This window comes from Staurois parvus, unplaced genomic scaffold (assembly GCF_062004578.1).
Source record: "Staurois parvus isolate SC_StPar_1 unplaced genomic scaffold, SC_StPar_1.0 ptg000980l, whole genome shotgun sequence".
Classification (NCBI taxonomy): Eukaryota; Metazoa; Chordata; class Amphibia; order Anura; family Ranidae; genus Staurois; species Staurois parvus.
Window position 1 is genome coordinate 4,182,198 of NW_028318776.1, and position 18,809 is coordinate 4,201,006.

The 18,809-nt window shown below is 40.2% G+C and overlaps 1 protein-coding gene across 1 annotated transcript in view; it reads right to left on the reverse strand.

Moving 5' to 3' along the window:
- The window catches only part of NFXL1 (nuclear transcription factor, X-box binding like 1), a 109,849-nt gene that overhangs the window by 9,753 nt on the left and 81,287 nt on the right, over window positions 1-18,809 (reverse strand). The window contains exons 19-21 of the mRNA XM_089657304.1: window positions 13,965-14,069; window positions 4,883-4,969; window positions 1,196-1,249 (exon numbers count right to left, since the gene is read on the reverse strand). Coding sequence (XP_089513430.1) covers window positions 1,196-1,249; window positions 4,883-4,969; window positions 13,965-14,069 — 246 coding nt within the window. The remainder of the gene's footprint in view (window positions 1-1,195; window positions 1,250-4,882; window positions 4,970-13,964; window positions 14,070-18,809) is intronic.

An 18,809-nucleotide genomic window follows, 5' to 3' on the forward strand; every position in this document is an offset into this window, starting at 1 on the left:
AGCATATAGCACAATGGCAGCCAGGGTGTCCTAGTGCACCCACTTACCTACAATTCATCAGTACAAAAAATGGCCACTGCCTCAGTCTATAACTGGCTTTTGCAGCAAGGACAAATGAACAGGCAATGCATGCCAAAGACAAAAGAGAGGAGAAAGTTCCTGGTCAACTTGCCAGCCAGCTTGCCAAAAACCGAATTCATTCGGCTGGCAAGTTGACCAGGAACTTTCTCCTCTCTTTTGTCTTTGACATGCGTTGCCTGTTCATTTGTCCTTGCTGCAAAAGCCAGTTATAGACTGGGGCAGTGGCCACTTTTTGTATAGGTGACACAGGAAGCAAGTCTGCCATAGCACATTGTGGCGTCACTATACTGTATTATCGCAATAAAATTATTCAGGGTGTTAGAATCAAAGTCTGAACAGATATACAATATTCTGGCAGACAAAACAGTACACAAAGATATTTCAACTGTGTACTAAGCTGTTTGGCTGAGGTTTCACTTTTTTTTGTTACCTAGAATAATCGTATTTTTGAGCTTGCTGTATGTTTTCCAGTACAGGTTTGAATACAAGCCCGGTTACTATAGGCAGTACCCCATAGTTTTTTTTTCTCTTTTCACATTTTCTATCCATAACATACTTTTCAATTTCATTTTTTATTAAATTTTACTGGCTGCCACAGAAGATCAGTAAATCAAGATGCCATGTACAGTATGTATTACAATAGCTGTTGGAATAACACTCAACTGATTGCAATGAGCCAGTTATATAAAATTGCAGAGGATTAACCCCTTAGGTTAATATAATAAGCATACTGTGAAACATATACAGACTGATTTTACTATTGTGGGTTTAGTAACACCTTAAGACAAGTCTATAAATGTTTTGTACTTTAAAAAAGGTTGAAAAAGTGAACTTTGGCATTGATGCACCCAGAGGCACAAAATGATCACCACACCATCATGGAATTTTATTCAGAAATGGTTGACAATATGGATATCTAGAGGCACCCGTGAAATCAGCAGTCTTATGTGAGTAGCCTTACTGGGTACTGACCAACCTACTGGGATAAAACAAGTATTGCCTGATAAGTGACTATTAAAAAGTAGAAAGACGTATAGCAATGGCACCTGCCAATGTTCCTATCTGCATACAACACAAATAATAATTGTAATGTCATTAGTAAGACTCCAAGTACCTGCTGCTTGCGCTTCTCTTCCTCATTTGCCGCCTTCGTTTCCTTTTCTTTCATCTGCAAAAAAGTATATAAATATTTAAAAATGAAGAACATAGGTCTTGTTCCTAAATTTCAAGATTTATTCACTCATATATTTGATTCTGCTACCCTCCCTTCCTCCATGGGGGAAGCCCTGATTGTAATTATACCCAAACCCAGCAAAGATCCGCTATTCCCAGAGTCTCACCGCACTCTCTCTCTATTACAATTGGACATTAAAATTTTGGCAAAAATTCTGGCCCTCCGCCTTAATAAAGTAATTCTTAACTTGATTCACTCAGATCATATAGGATTCATTCCAAAGAAAAATACAGCTTTTAATCTTAGGCGACACAGCCACTCATGACTCTGTTGGGTCGCGGGTGGTGGTCAGTTTAGACATTCCACTTGGTAGAAAGGACAGATTTATGGAAATGCTTCCGTAGGTTCAGTTTTGGACCAACATTTATTAAATGGCTTCACTTTTATACCAGGCTTCCACTGCTCGGATTCAGGTTAAACAGCAGAGTCTCCAGCCCCTTTCCCTTATCCAGGGAAACGAGACAATGTTCCACCTATCCCCACTGCTTTATGCTTTAGCTGTAGAACCCTTAGCAAAAGCCATTAGAACCCATCCAGAGATCAGAGGGTTACAGTCGGACAGTTGGTAAAACCATTAGCCTTTATTATGTTGTATCTGAGAAATGCGGGTCCTTCCCTGTCAGCTGCACTGCGCCCTATTAAACACTTTGGGAAATACTCGGGGATGCAAACTAAACGGGAGAAATCCCAAATCCTCCCTTTGGTACAAGCCAGTATGATTACATATTTGGGTATCCTGGTTACCAGATCCCCAGAAGACTATGCTAGACTCAACTTGGAACCTTTTTACACAACTAATAAGTCCAAAATGAAGATGTGGCCCTGTTTCCCCCTTGGTTTTATGGGGTGCATTATCTTCATGAAAATGATTTGCTGTCCAAAACTTCCATACAGTCTGTGGCATTTCCCCCTTATATTTACTGCTTTTTATATTTAAATCCTTGGAAGCAATATTTAACCCTTTTATATGGGGTAATGCCCAACATAAAAATTGTCATGGTAAGCTGTAAAGAACCCCATGAGTTTGGGCGGCACAGCTTTTCTAGACCGTAATCTATAATATTTGGATGCCCAACTGTCTAATTTGTTTCCACTTTGACAAAGGAGATCAGGAACGCTATATTATTTTAGTATGTACAAATATTTCCTGTTTGATTATCTATCCCTTACAGATTCTTCTGACTGACACACATGACCCTACTCAGCTAGGATCACCATATATCTCACCATTCCATATATACAGTGGGGATCGAAAGTTTGGGCACCCCAGCTAAAAATTTGTATTAATGTGCATAAAGAAGCCAAGGAAAGATGGAAAAATCTCCAAAAGGCATCAAATTACAGATTAGACATTCTTATAATATGTCAACAAAAGTTAGATTTTATTTCCATCATTTACACTTTCAAAATAACAGAAAACAAAAAAATGGCGTCTGCAAAAGTTTGGGCACCCTGCAGAGTTAATATCTTGTACTGCCCCCTTTGGCAAGTATCACAGCTTGTAAACGCTTTTTGTAGCCAGCCAAGAGTCTTTTAATTCTTGTTTGAGGTATCTTTGCCCATTCTTCCTTACAAAAGTCTTCCAGTTCTTTGAGATTTCTGGGCTGTCTGTCACGCACTGCTCTTTTAAGGTCTATCCATAGATTTTCAATTATGTTGAGGTCAGGAGATTGTGAAGGCCATGGCAAAACCTTCAGTTTACACGTCTTGATGTAATCCCCCGTGGATTTCGAGGTGTGTTTAGGATCATTATCAATTTGTAGAAGCCATCCTCTCTTTAACTTCAGCTTTTTCACAGATGGCATCAAGTTACCATACAAAATTTGCTGAAATTTTATTGAATCCATTTTTCCTTCTACTCGTGAGATGTTCCCTGTGCCACTGGCTGCAACACAACCCCAAAGCATGATTGATCCAACCCCATGCTTAACAGTTGGACAGAGGTTCTTTTCATTAAATTCTGTGCCCCTTCTTCTCCAAACGTACCTTTGCTCATTCCGGCCAAAAAGTTCAATTTTAACCTCATCGGTCCACAGAACTTGTTTCCAAAATGCATCAGGCTTGTCTATATGTTCATTTGCAAAGTTCAAACGATGATTTTTGTGGTGAGGACGTAGAAGAAGTTTTCTTCTGATGACTCTTCCATGAAGACCATATTTGTACAAGTATCTCTTTATAGTGGAATAGTGTACCACAACTCCAGTGTCTGCCAGATCTTTCTGGAGGGATCGTGCAGTCAAACGTGGGTTTTGAATTGTTTTTCTCACAATCCTGCGAGCTGTTCTGTCTGATATTTTTCTTGGTCTTCCAGATCTTGCTTTAACTTCCACTGTTCCTGATGACTGCCATTTCTTAATTACATTCCGAACGGAGGATATTGACATCTGAAAACGCTTTGCTATCTTCTTATAGCCTTCTCCAACTTTGTGAGCGTCAACTATTTTCAGTTTCAGTTTTCTAGACAACTGCTTAGAAGAACCCATGGTGCTGATTGTTGGGGCAAGGTCAGATGAGTCTGAGCATTTAAAACCTTTGAGATTGACATCACCTGGTCTTCCCAGACGATGATTGAGAACAATCCATGACACTGGCAGGTCTCAGCTTTGCAAAGGGGGCAGTGCATGCTATAAATTCTGCAGGGTGCCCAAACTTTTGCAGACGCCATTTTTTGTTTTCTGTTATTTTGAAAGTGTAAATGATGGAAATAAAATCTAACTTTTGTTGACATATTATAAGAATGTCTAATCTGTAATTTGATGCCTTTTGGAGATTTTTCCATCTTTCCTTGGCTTCTTTATGCACATTAATACAAATTTTTAGCTGGGGTGCCCAAACTTTCAATCCCCACTGTAATATATATATACAATATATCTCACTATTGTAAGGTTTGGGAATTAGAAGCACATAGGACAAAAACACTCCAGTTATCCACAAATACGCACCCGCCTGCCATAAGTACCCACTGTGCTCGACCCTGAGGTATGGGTTGCTAGAGGGGTCATATAACTTTCCCATATTTTTCTACAAGAAACACTTTTTATGGCCAGAAGGTTGATTGCCAGGGTATGGCTCAGGGCTTTACCACCTATTCAGGAATGGGTAGCTGAACTTAACCTTACATTACCATTTAAGAAAATACTTTACCTTCACAGACGCTGCCCGGCTAAATACCATGAGATTTGGGACAGGTGGCTAGATCAGACCTCTAAATGCTTACATGATGAATCTGCAACCCTCTAATTTTCATGTTTTTCTGTCTACTGTGCTTATTTTTCTAGCTATGCATACCAAACCTGCAGTGATATGTACCCATGTACCTGTGTAAATATTGTAGTAATAAAAAGCAAATGAACAGCCTAAAGAATAAGTCTGTTTAAAATTCTAAAATTGGCTTTGGGGCACAAGGAAGGAGAAGGAGGAGCACATGAAAACACAGTGACGTGCCTGGCAAATACAGCGGGCAAATACGTTAAATCCTATGTGGGCATATCTACAAGAGCTCCTCACATATGCTGCTAATCTATCTCAAACCACATAAGGTATCGGGTAAAATATGCAGGAATTTACCTCTACAGCTTTTTTCTTCAGTTCTAAACAAAGCGAATCACACTCCAGTGAAACATGTCCCTCACGCGCGGTGTTACATGGGAACTCCTACAATTGGAAAAGGAGAACAATGTTTTGATCAGCAGTTCACGTAAGTCACTACATCAAGCAGATCTAAGGAGGAAGACAGATGAAAGATCCAACATCTTCACATGTAACATTCTGTTAATCATAAATGATGTATGAAATATTGCAAAATATAAAAAGAAAGACTCTAATTAATGCATGCAAAGCATAGACTACACAGAGTTCTTGCTAGCTCTATGAGGTATTAAAGAGTATGTAAAGCCAACATTTAATATTCCTGATATGTGCCTGTTGTACTATGCACGTGCATGAAAAAGTATCCTGATCTCTTTGTACTTTTTTCTTTGTGTGAAATCCCTGGCGTTCCTGCCAGTCCTGCTTTCCTATTTTTTTTTAACTGACCACACTAGGCATGAGAGCAGAGCGTGGTCAGTTCGCTAGCTGTGCTGGGAACTCAGCCTGCTCTCCTCCACTGATCAGACTTTTTATGACATGCCACCCTTGCACAGCCTTTCACTGGGAAGTTCAGTGTCCTGCTGTTTCTCTTCCCCCAGCTCTTATGCAGCTGAGAACAGAGGGTAGGTGATATTAGGTATTTATAATGCTTTTCATCTGTATATACAAAAGTTTTACTTTTCATTTCTACTTTAAAATTAATGGGTTGTTTTATAAGGCGAGGGCTTACAATCATTTTACGTGAATTTACACCCTTACTTGGGTGTCGTTAAAGCCTTGGGACACATTAACACTGCAGATCTTCCCTTATGTAGATATTTGGGAGAGCTGACATTCAGTAAGTGCTCTTCCCAAGCAAATGAATGCCAGATTGAGGTGGGGAAAAATAAAATACCAAGTGTTCTAAGGGAAAAGGATAGCTCTGTTGCAGCAATTATCCTTAGATCTAATGCCACAACAAAGAGGCTGTACACAGCATAAACAAAGGCTGCGGACAGGACATGATGAAGAACTAGGTAAATAAGTCTGGGGTCACCAGACGAACAAGATCAGAGGAAAATGTGTCCTTGATCTGCTGTAGAAAGTCATGTCTTCTCCATCCATTGTAACTAATGAAAAAAAGGTGTGAAAAGAGCTTCAACCACTTGTGTGAATTCTTCTACATGAGGATCAAGAGCTGCTGGAAAAAGAAAACTAATTATCCAAGCTTCATTAAAGGGATACAACTGCGTGTTTCACTGGATGGTCGTTATTTTATTTCTGCAAAATCTATTTAACCCCTTGCCCTCCTGAGGATTTACTCCCCTTCTTGACCAGGCCATTTTTTGCGATACGGCGCTGCGTTACTTTAACTGACAATTGTGCGGTCATGCAACGCTGCATCCAAATTAAATTTACATTCTTTTTTTTCCCCACGAAATAAGCTTTCTTGTGGTGATACTTGATCGCCTATGCGGTTTTATTTTTTGCGCTATAAAAAAAACAAATGAAAAAAAGAGAAATAATAATCAGCGCAAATACTGAAACCAAGTCCGGAACAGTCTGATAGTAGGTAACGATGGTTAGGGTGACTTGAATTGGGGGGTCCGTATGGCACTAAGGGCAAACTCCATGTAGTACTGCAGCAAACTCTGTGTGTTAAGGAGAGAAGGAGAAGCGCTCTAAGTGCAGCAGACCACTTGAATATAGTATAAAAGTAGGAACACTCACATTTAGGTAGATTAATACAGGCATGTTAAATGTAAAGTGTAAACACCAAATAGAACAGCTGTCACTGGTGCCCACTGTGTCCACATCTCGCTGGAGCAGCATGGTGGCTGGAGAGAGACAGCTGTGGAGCCGGCCGGCGTGCACGTACTCCTCAATGGCAGCTGGAACGCACGCTGGAGCGCAACGTCGGCATGGTGACGTCAGTGACCAGGATTCAATGCAACGCGTTTCGGAGCATGCACTGGCCTCTAGTGGCGGAAGCGCGCTCCTTTGTCAAGCATGACAAAGGAGCGCAATTCCACCACTAGATGCCAGCATGCTCTGAAACGCATCGCATTGAATCCTGGTCACTGACGTCATCACGCCCACGTTGCGTTCCAGCTGCCATTGAGGAGTACGTGCACGCCGGCCGGCTCCACAGCTGTCTCTCTCCAGCCACCATGCTGCTCCAGCGAGACGCGGACACAGTGGGCACCTGTGACAGCCATTCTATTTGGTGTTCAACACCTTACATTTAACATGTCTGTATAAATCTACCTAAATGTGAGTGTTCCTACTTTTATACTATATTAAAGTGGTCTGCTGCACTTAGAGGCGCTTCTCCTTCTCTTCATAAAAAAAAAACAAAGCCCAACAATTTTGAGAAAAAACACAAGAATTTTGACTTTTTGCTATTAAACATGTCCAGCAAAAACTAAAAAAAAAAAAATCTAATTTCGTCATAAATTTAGGCCAAAATGTATTCTGTTACATGTCTTTGCTACAAAAAAAATCCCAATACATGTAAATTAATTGGTTTACGTGAAAGTTATAGCGTTTACAAATGGCAGTATAGATACGGTTTTATTTTAATTTTATTTTTTTTTAATCCTTACTAGTAATGGCAGCGATCAGCGACTTATAGCAGGACTGCGGTGGGCATTCTGACATGGGCAGGAACTGACTTGGTGTCACTGACACCAATACAGTGATCAGTGCTGAAAAGGAAAAAAAAAAAAACTGACACTGTACTTATGGCACTGGGCAGGAAGGGGTTAACATGAGGTGCGATCAAAGGGTTAACTGTTATTTTACTTGTGTCTGTGCTTCATTGTAATAACACTGCTTTGGATGGCTGTGTTATGCACAGGCATCCAAAGCAGTGTGCACGAGCTGACAGGGAGGAGAACTGTATTGTTTACATACAGTTCTCCTCCCTGTCGGAGATGCGCCCCTACCTGGAAATGCAAAATCACATATACACACACACACACACACACACACACGATTTTGCACACCCGTGCCACCCTGTAGCAGTATATCTGCTATAGGGCGGTCAGAAAACGGTTAAAATACTAGTTCACCTCGTTAAAAAAAATCCCCTCAGCCTCCCATGTACAACAGGAGCAACATCCCATTCAAGAATATAAGACAAGTGTGCAGGTATGGCCAGCCTGACACTAGATTTCTACTGGCTCAACTGTAGACCGCATGATGAGCTGTAGCAAACAGTGGCTGGTGTTTTTTTTTTTTTTTCTGAGAAACTGGTGAACTTGCATTATTTATTTAAAAGCATGTACCATATTTGCAAGTTTGTCAATCATATACAGATTTCCCTTCTTGTCAATCATATACAGATTTCCCTTCTTGTCATCTGCAAAACTGGCCCTACATGTCACAGACTGTTTGTCTAGGTAGGCCCTCAAATTGCATAGTTTGGTAAATCTAAAGGAAGATTGTACAATCACTTTGCTTGATATAAATTCACTTTGTATCCAATCAAGCACTACATAGCTAATGGCAGATCAAAGAAAGATAGTACAATAAAATTCTAACATGTATGGTCAAGCTTTAGTGCAACTGACATCAACAAGCTACATTCACACCAGCCGTTGGAATCCAGTGGCCACACATCACTGGCCATGTTAAAGAGGCATTAGTGGATAATCCCTTCTAGCAAATCAAGCAGGATATGCATGTAGCTTTAAAGTACTAAATTCTTACAGACTTGCAATGAAAAGGAGGAGGAGGAGGAGTGGCTAGATGTTATCAGCTGTGGGGACAGCGGGAATCCACTGCTTTTCTCGCAACAGGCAAAAAAATGAATTCTGAAGAAGAGTGGAATGTTCATGTTTATGTGCTCACTGGCAGAATATGACCACTCAGGTTTAACTAAGCTTGGCATATGTATATAGATCACTGTTCATTAAAAATTTCAAATCGAAACAAAAATGATTAAATAATAACTCATCTAATATCCATATGAAAGTCACACATACATGCATATGTGCTCTTGGATAGGGGTCTCCAAACCTTGTAAACAAGGGCCAGTTTATTGTCCTTCAGACGTTAGTAGGGCCAGTGGGAGTAGATAATGCCTCAGGCTTGGTGATCCAGTGGGGGGTAATATGATTGCATAGCACCCCTGAAGTCAGTAGGAAGACTAATGCCCCATCATTGGTATTAGTGGAAAGAAGAGTGCCCCCATAGTTGGTTTCATTAGAAGGAATAGCCTCCCATCGCTGTTGTCCGTGGGAGGAATGGTCTTCCATTATTGATATAAGTGGAAAGGATAGTGCCCCATTGTTTGTGTCACAGGGAGGAATAGTGCTTCATCATTGGTGTCAGTGGAAGAAACAGTGCGCCATCATTGGTGTCGGTGGGAGAAATGATGCCCTATTTTTGTTATTAGTGGGAGGAATGATGCCCCATCATTGGTGTCAATGGGAGGAATGGTGAACTATTTGTGTCAATAGAAAGAATTATGCCCCCAATGTTGGTGTCATGGAATGAATAGTGCCCCATCCTTGTAAGTGGAAAGAATAGTGCCCCATTGTTTGTGTCAGTGGGAGGAATAGTGCAACATCATTGGTGTCAGAGTGAGGGTATACCTCATTTTTAGTGTCCTGAGGGCTGGATAATGGCAAGCAAAGGGCCACAGTTTGGAGACCACTGCTCTAGGGCCAACCTGCTCAGAAGAAAATTAATCTATCAGTTTGTCTAGAAGAAAGAAATGCAAACTTGGCAAGAATATACTGCTGTAAGTTAATATGAGTTATTGCTTGCTAAAACTTTAAAAGTGTTTTTCTGAATTCACTCTAACAAGAAGTACTTGTGGGGTAACACTGACTGAGAACTTCCACCCTTCAGATTACGGCAAATGAATCAGTAGCTGTACTACCTAATAAAAGGCAGATGTAAATAAAGCTCCTGCAGATGTGATACATGTTACTGGGAGACATTGAGACAAAAAAATTTTCAATAACCTTGTACATAACGGACCTGTACTTTCCCATAATGTCTAGTACACTTCCTCATCATTAGATTCTTTGTTTTGTATATTGTGGCAAAGCACCAAACCACGGAGACACCCGGATAATACTGAAGACTACTTGCTCAGGACACAACAGATCTGCTCTGGGAAACAACTTAAAGTTCACATTGTTCTATGTACTATAATACCGTGTGCAGTATAAAAAAGTATGTTTTTGTCTTTCCAAAGAAATGAAAAGAAGCAATAAAAAAATAAACCTATGGGAGATTAACAGCAATATGTGAATTACAAAAAAAGAGTCAAACAATGGCAAGGTGTGAATGCAGTCAAAACAGAAAAATGCTTAAAAGGATGTTTACTTTTTGCACAAAAAATAATAAATGCACATTTTTTTGCAGGTAAAAAAATGCGCATTTCTTATTTCTGTCTGCAGGAGACTGTAAAGCATTACACCAGTGATCAGTAAATCAGTGCCATACAGGTCCCCTGCAGATCTGTCAGTATATCTGCTTGCCCGGACGAGATGTACAAGCAAGCAGATATACTGACAGGAAGATTCAATCAACTACCACAATGCTCCACAGCGCCGTGGTAGTTCATTGAGGACTACAAGCTGACAGCCACTAGGGCTAACAGGACTTGTAGTGCATTCATTCACGAAACGCTGTGAATGAATGGCGTGGCTGTGTGGGCGAAGCCTTGCACGTCTTCACTGTTTTCAAATCTGACAGTACGGGGGAACTTCTTCCGTACTTCTGTCAGAGGGAGGGGGAAGCAGCAGGCGACGGCTGGAGCATTGGGAACATGTTACATGTTCCCCAGTGTGGGTTGCTCATTTGCTGGCACTTACATTGTGGCCCTTTGTGCTGGAAAATCTCTGTGCAGGCAGAGGCCGAGAGTTTAATCTTCACACACTGGTGACAGCACTGTGGTACATTTGTGGCAGCGGCTAGGATCTGACACCAGCTGATCCACTCGCTTGGAGTTTGTATGCCTATTGTGCCGCTGTAACTTAACTGATTTACGGTTGCTTAACAGGCAAGGCTCTGATATAACAGTTGCAGACCACTCACTCAATTTTCGCAGACTCTAACACTTTTGGTTCCAGCCATGTGTTTGCAAGGTGGATCAATCTGAGACTTAGCTGGATTTCCAGGGTGATATACCCATGTGAACAACTCCTTTGAGTTCAGGTTACTCCTTGGCATCCTGGGGCTGTAAGTCAACGTAGGCATTCTGAGGTTCCCGCGTTAAAAAGGGAGCTAGCACATCAGCCTACTGATTCTTGTGTCCAGCAACTCTTTCAAAGACGCTGAAGTAGGTTTTACCATTTTCCAGGAACAATTTTTGTAAAGTGCTCTGCACTAGCTGTCGAAATGTAGAATCAGCCCCTGCATCACCATCTCCTTTCTAACAGGGCTTGTATATGCTGTTGTAGAGACAGTTAGGCTACTAGCTGCTGTCACTCATAGGAGGCTTGGTGGACTACAGTCAGCTGTTGCATCTACTGGGCAGTTCACCTCTTGTTGGGTATCATTTGCCACAACAAGCTGTTTAATAAGCTCCTTTATTCTGCTCAACAGCAGCTGCCTCTATAATACGCAGCCTGCATCCAAGCACCAAGTTGTAAGGAGGACAGTCTCAACTGGTACTGGCAACAGTAAACCATGCAAGAGACAAGGATACTCAGCAACAGTCAAATTAGGTTTGTGCTATGTTTTTATTCAGCACGACAGTAAACAATCATAATTTCAATGCTGTACAAGTCCATAGCATAAAACAAAACATTTGCTTCTCAATTACAGATCTCAGGTCAGTTTCTGACTAACAGGTTTCCCTCTAACGGGTTCCCTATAACAAACAGGCTGCTCTGTATTCTCTGAGTCTTCTGTTAGCAGTCAGCCTATCACACAGCTGCAAGCTAAACATCAGTAAGCATACAAATATAAAGGAATGTGGAAGCGAAAACTAATAATGAGGTCTTGCTACCAGGTGAGATGTGGACCCAAAGATGGAAGGTTTTCCCACTCAAAGCTCTTCAAAAGACCTTAAGATCTGGGACCCAGAACGGAAATTATTATGATTCTGAGAAAACAGTTTTTCTCCACATCCACCATAAACTCTGAAGCCCCACACCATATGTGTGTGAAAAACCTAGGTTAAACATACTCCCCATTACAATCCTGCCAGCCATTGACTCACAATAAGTACAGTTGAACCATATATCTCTAACTTTTTTCTTGGAGATTGCAATGTTCCTTTGGAATAAATAAAGAATTTGAAAAAAAACGTAGGTGTAAGACCCGGTTCACTATATTGCCAGAAGTATTGGGACTCCCCTCCAAATCATTGGATTCAGGTGTTCCAATCACATCCATGGCCACAGGTGTATAAAATAAAGCACCTAGGCATGCAGACTGCTTCTACAAACATTTGTGAAAGAATGGGTCACTCTCAGGAGCTCAGTGATTACAAGCGTGGTACCGCGATAGGTTGCCACCTGTGCAATAAGTCCATTTGTGAAATTTCCTTGCTACTAAATATTCCTCGGTCACCTGTTAGTGATATTATAACAAAGGGGAAGCAACTGGGAACAACAACAACTCAACCACAAAGTGGTAGGCCATGTAAAATGACAGAGCGGGGTAAGCGCATGCTGAAGTGCACAGAAGTAGCCAACTAAAGACCTCCAAACTTCTTGTGGCCTTCAGATTAGCACAACAGAGTGTAAAGAGCTTCATGGAATGGGCTTCCATGGCCGAGCGGCTGCATCCAAGCCTTACATCACCAAGTGCAGTGCAAAGCATCGGATGCAGAGGTGTAAAGCACGCCGCCACTTGACTTTAGAGCAGTGGAGACGAGAGAGTGACAAATCACGCTTCTCTTTCTGGCAATCAGATGGACATGTCTGGGTTTGGCAGTTGCCAGGGGAACGGTACTTGCCTGACTGTATTGTGCCAGGGTAAAAAGGAAAGGTGGTGGTGTCTGTCTCTATGTGAGAAGTGATCTCAGAGCGAGTGTGAAGGAGGACCTAGTTGATGGAGAGTGTGATGAGGCTGAAGCATTATGGGTGGAACTGCACATGGGGTTGCATACTACAAAAGGTAATCACTGGAGTTTGTTATAGACCAACCAGGGATAATAAGGAGGTGGAGACTCAGCTCCTTGCACAGACTGAAAGGGATGCAAGGTCTGGGACAGTGACAATAATGGGGGATTTTAACTACCCGGAAATTGGAGTAATGGCACTGCAGGAACAGTTGAAGGGCAAACATTTATAAACCTACCACAACACAATTTTATGGTACAGTTCATAGAGGCCCCAACTAGGAATGATGCTCTACTAGACCTGGTGTTCTCAAACCATGCAGAGTTTACTACTAAAGTCCATATAAAAACATCTGGTTAGCAGTGACCATAATATGATTTCATATATTGTTCGCTGTAAACAACAAGCACATACGTGAAAATTAAAAAAAATACTCAACTTTAAGAGAGCTATCTTTCCAAGGCTGAGAGCTGCTCTCCCAAGACTTAGACTGGGAGGGAATATTGGCATTGATGAACACAACACAGAAATGGGAGTTCTTCATAAAGACTGAATGTGAACACACTGCAAAATCTATTCCCAAAAGGCTAAAAGACAAACCTATGTGGCTTACGGCCAAAGTTAAAAAAGCTATAAATAATAAGAAAAGAGCTTTTATTAAAAATAAAAATGAAGGAACGCTATCAACGTTTAAACATTACAAAAGAACATAACAGAATATGTAAAACCCATACTAAAGCACAGTAGCTCTTGGAAACTTGACAACCCTGATTGCAGGTGTATTTACCATACATTATTACGCTTTTAGCGACCGCAATAAATGGGCGTAAAGCAGATACTTAAATTTGTTCAAAAATGTTCAGCATTGGTGTTCTTTGATCCTGATTTTTATATGAACATAACAGCAGATGTAACAAATATAGATGCAAACACACTAGACTTTATAACAGTCCAGCGAGAAATTATGAGCTGAAAAAAGCAGACAAAGTACCATACAGAGAAATTTTAGTTTTAAAGAAACATTTTATGGATCAGTCAGATATACAGACCTTTTTAATTCTTCGACAAGGACATCGAAGTTTAACTTTCTGGATACACAGAAATGAACAACTTCCCTGATGACAAATCTCTTTGCACCGATGTCCACAAAGCAGCTGAAAAAAAAAAAAAAAAAGGTAAATAAGGTTCACCAATGAAAATCACATAGGCAATATGATTCAGTTCATTATAAAAATGAAGTGTTACCATGGGAAGCTTAATATTAAGATCTAAGTTCAAAATGAAGCATCACCTTCTCACCCTACCTGCTCTATACCAAAAAGTAAAAGCAAGAACCTCCCAAATGCTTACCAAGTTGGGTCCACTCCTGAGCAGATGAGCAAGGCTTTACTAATGTTTCTGGGATATAGCCATGGCCTTGAACTCTTCTGTGAGAAGCATAGGCACTAACTGTCTCACCTGAGTATACACAGATTGCCAACCAACATTTTAAGTACATTTGTGAAAGAATGGACAACTACATCAATGACAGTGTGCTCCCCTACGAGGACATTCCAGGGATCCATCCTGTCAATCTACTGATAATGGTCTATTCTGAACTCAGCTGTTGGATACTGATGACCAATAACCAGCTATTAGGGCTGCCTGTCAACTGAATAATTAAGAAAGAAGCAGATTTCTAAGGCCAAGCATGTGCATGTTGGAAACTCATTTAGATAGTAGTCAGAGATAGTTGTTCTAACCACTATCTAAAATTACGGTTACATTTTTATTAATTTTTTTTTTTTATATTTTACAACAAATAATGTGTATTGAGTTGTATTGAGGGATAAAAAAAAAGAAAATAGTTGGCTGGCAAGGACACGAGGGGTGGAAACCATGAAAGTCACAATAACTCATCCAACTCAAAGCAGATGTTGGAAAACCACTTTAAAAACATTAGTAACATTTTAAAAATATAATATTTATAGCACAGTACTTTGGGCTATAAATAAAGCTTCTAAATTTGTAATTTGCATTTGTTAAATAAGCTTTCAGGAATAAAGTAGTTCGTTGGCCAGATGCCTGTCCAGCCATACTGCCAGTCTGGGCATGAGTTCACTGCTCAGAAAGCTGAATGAAACATATCTCATTAATTAAACAATTATTGGGAAAATGCCGGTGTGAGTTAGCCCTCTAGCTATGTACTTGGTATTGCCTCAAATTAACATGTAATTGTTTGAAATCCAACAATCACCAGGCATCTCTATTGGGTAACTTCCAACAAATCAAAAGGGTCTGGACACGTAGACGGCATACAGAACCATGTGCTTCTTGCATAGATACAGCATGCTTTACTTCGCAGGCATCATATAGTTAATGGTCCTGTGTGATTATGTCAGGCTGTTAATTTACAGACTGCACAATAAATGAAACCATCATCAGTATGAGACTACAACATTAACATTTGAAAGGCTTACTGTAGCTTTCTCAAATGTTAAACTTCAGTAGAATTTAGATTTAAATGAATCATATGTTCTATATTAGCAGCTTACTGTGAAATTGATAGAGAAACCATATTTTCATAAGGTGCCAAAACAGATGGAAATGTAGTCCACAAGCGATTACATTAATACAATCTCCTATCTACGGTTCAGTAAGCTTCCTTCCACAGGAAATCTGCCTGCTACCATCAAATTACAACATGTGAAAAGTCAAAGAAAAGATGCTGAGCTCTGTAAATGTTTGCAGACCTTCTAGTCAGCAGCTACAGCTACAGACAGACACATACTAGGAAGTCATGCAATATGAAACTTGGGTCAAGAAACACTTCCACAAAGCCCCAAAGGGCAGAAAAACACCTTCAGGCAGCCAAGAAAAACAGTTCATGTCTGGCTATCAGCAACATAGTCAATCCCAGAGTTGTACTGCTGAAACCCACCAAATTACCAGCAACGTGCTATTTTATTCATGCCAGTGGAAGCAGACTGATTGCAAGTGACTGATCTGTCTTCAAATCCCACTAATTTCCTAATGACAATATAATTCCTTACAGGGGATTTGGGGTTGAACATTTTCTCAGGCTTCCACAGTTGGTTCCTAACTGGAAGTTTACTCATAGGAACATACTCCCTTTAACATTTATTCAAGCTGTTATTACCCTTCAGTAATGATCTTAGCAGAATTGGCTATAAAGATATTTTATATCTGAATAACAAATGTTTTCTAACTTCTAACAATTTATTTGTAAAATTCTGTATTTACATCCAGCTAAAGTAAAAAAAATAATAATTTTGTATGTATTTGTCTGAATGGATAGAACTCTTTAATAATGAATAAATCATTGAAGCATAGGTTCCCAAACCAAATGTAGCAGTGTCTGTATGTATCAAAAACTAGACTACACATTTATGACTAATTTGCCTACCTAGTTCATTTTTACATGGCTTAAAAAGGACATACAAGGCTTTTATTTGATACATTGTTTTAGACTAGGCCCACAACTGTGTGGGTGGTACCACTGCAGGACGCGCATATTCCGGCACCTGCAACCACCCACACTATGAAATGCGGGACCCGCGGGGAGGTGCAATTAATCTTAATAGCACTGTCCACACTCGAAATCGCACCCGCACTGGGAACCTTGGTTCCTGTGTAGGCTGTGATTCCCTAGGTAGTGCAGAGACTACTTTTCTGTGTGTCATGGGGCACAGCAGGACATTCAAATGAATGGGCTGATGTGCCTGCACAAACCACAGCCCGGATGGCCGCATAGATGTGAACCTAGCCTTAAAGAATACCCTACTTATGGTTTTTTTTATTGCACACTGAAAAACATACACAAAATGTGAGAAAAACATTTATTTTTTTTTTTAAATATGATGAATCATTGTTACTACTTTTGTAATACAGTAATTGTATCTGTTAATTACAGCATTAAATAGATGCATACTGTCATCCTAGGGCAGCAATGGTTTATTTTCTGAATGAACATATACCCTGCATGTGATCACCACAAGATCGCCGGTTATGTTGATCACGATTGGTTAATCTTGTGATTGTTTCCCAAATGCTAGGAGAGACCCACAGCTGTTCTTTCAAAGTGGGACATCTGAACGCACATGTAATAGTAATTCATTTCTTACGGCCTGGGGATATCTTATGCATCGATTCCTCATACTGGCAACTCCCCATTCCTGTGTCGCTGGGTTCTAAAACAAACCTGTCATATACAAGATGGGCGTGATCAATCAGTGACGTCACCGCATACGCCGTTACCACGTGGCAAGACCATGTGACTGCAACTACGTGATCTGTTGCTGAGAGCGGCTGGTGAGACGCCACTGTGAGAGCTGGAGATTGTTTGCAGCTATATATTATTGAATGCTGGTTTTTACCTTATACATTGTGAGTTTGTTTTTAAGGGGGGTATTTTTGATACAATAAATAGTCAAACGATATTATGCTATGGCGAGTGTTCTTTATTTACCTACATATGGAATTGGATGATACTTACCTTGATGGAGTCTATATGAATCAGCCATCTGCTGAATGAATATTTTCTGGATCGATCGGTATTTTCATGAATCTTCCTCATCTGCTGATATTTGATTGAAATGCTGATTAAAACATCAGCATCTGGTGAGTTAGCACTTTGATGGGGTGTTGACCACAAAGCAATTCACGGTTGTGGCGAATATATATTTTTTGAAGAAAGTTATATATGCAAAGCGCTGAGCAAACTGTTGGCGCTATATAAATCCTATATAATAACAATATATGGACTACACTTTATTATGGACTTATTATTTTTGATGTTTCACAATTTTGGCACATATTAACCACTTCAAGTCAGGACACTTTTACCCCCTTCCTGTCCAGGCCAATTTTCAGCTTTCAGTGCTATCACACTTTGAATGACAATTGCGCGGTCATGCAACACTGTACTCATATGAATTTTTTAGCATTTTTTTTTGAGACAGATAAGCTTTAATTTGGTGGTATTTATTCACCACTGGGATTTTTTTTTTTGCTCTGTAAATGAAAAAGTCCAAAAATTTTGAAAAAAGTGTTTATCTTATAAAATTTTGCAAATAAATAATATTTCATCATAAATCTTGGCCAAAATTATTCTGTTATCTTTTTAGTAAAAAAAAAAATAACCCAAATTAATTTATAACCAAAAATTATAATTATTAAACATTTTTTTTTACATTTTTATATTATTATTTATGGGTTGTTTTTAACATACTGTCACCCTAGCAGTACAGTGTCACCATGGTGACACTGTACTACTTGTGGGGGGTGATGAAGATTTTTTTTTTTTTTTAACACTGATTGCTTTTACACCCATAAAGACTTTAAAAGCAATCATTTCTCCTTATTTATTTCAAGTACTTATATAGCGTCGTCAATTTACACAGCGCTGTACATATATATTGTACATTCACACAGTCCCTAACCCTCAAGGGGCGTACAATCTAAGGTCCCTAACTCACATTCATATACTAGGGCCAATTTAGACAGGATCCAATTAACCTACCAGCATGTCTTTGGAGTGTGGCAGGACACTGGAGTACCCGGAGGAAACCCATGCAGGCACAGGGAGAACATGCAAACTCCAGGCAGGAGGTGCCGTGGCTGGGATTCGAACTAACAACCCTAGTATTGCCAGGCGGAAGTGCTAACCATTTAGCTACTGTGCTGCCCATTCTTGCAGCCATTGAGCACTACTGTCTGAGCTGTGATTGGTCACAGCTTGTCATATGGTACAAGGCTGTTGTGAATAGCCTTGCACCATGTGACCTCTGTGATCATTCACAGATTTCACACGTAGTAAGCAATGATGTTAGAAGTGACATCTTGCTTACCACTCTGCATGTGATCACTAATTGGCCAATCAGTGATCACATGAT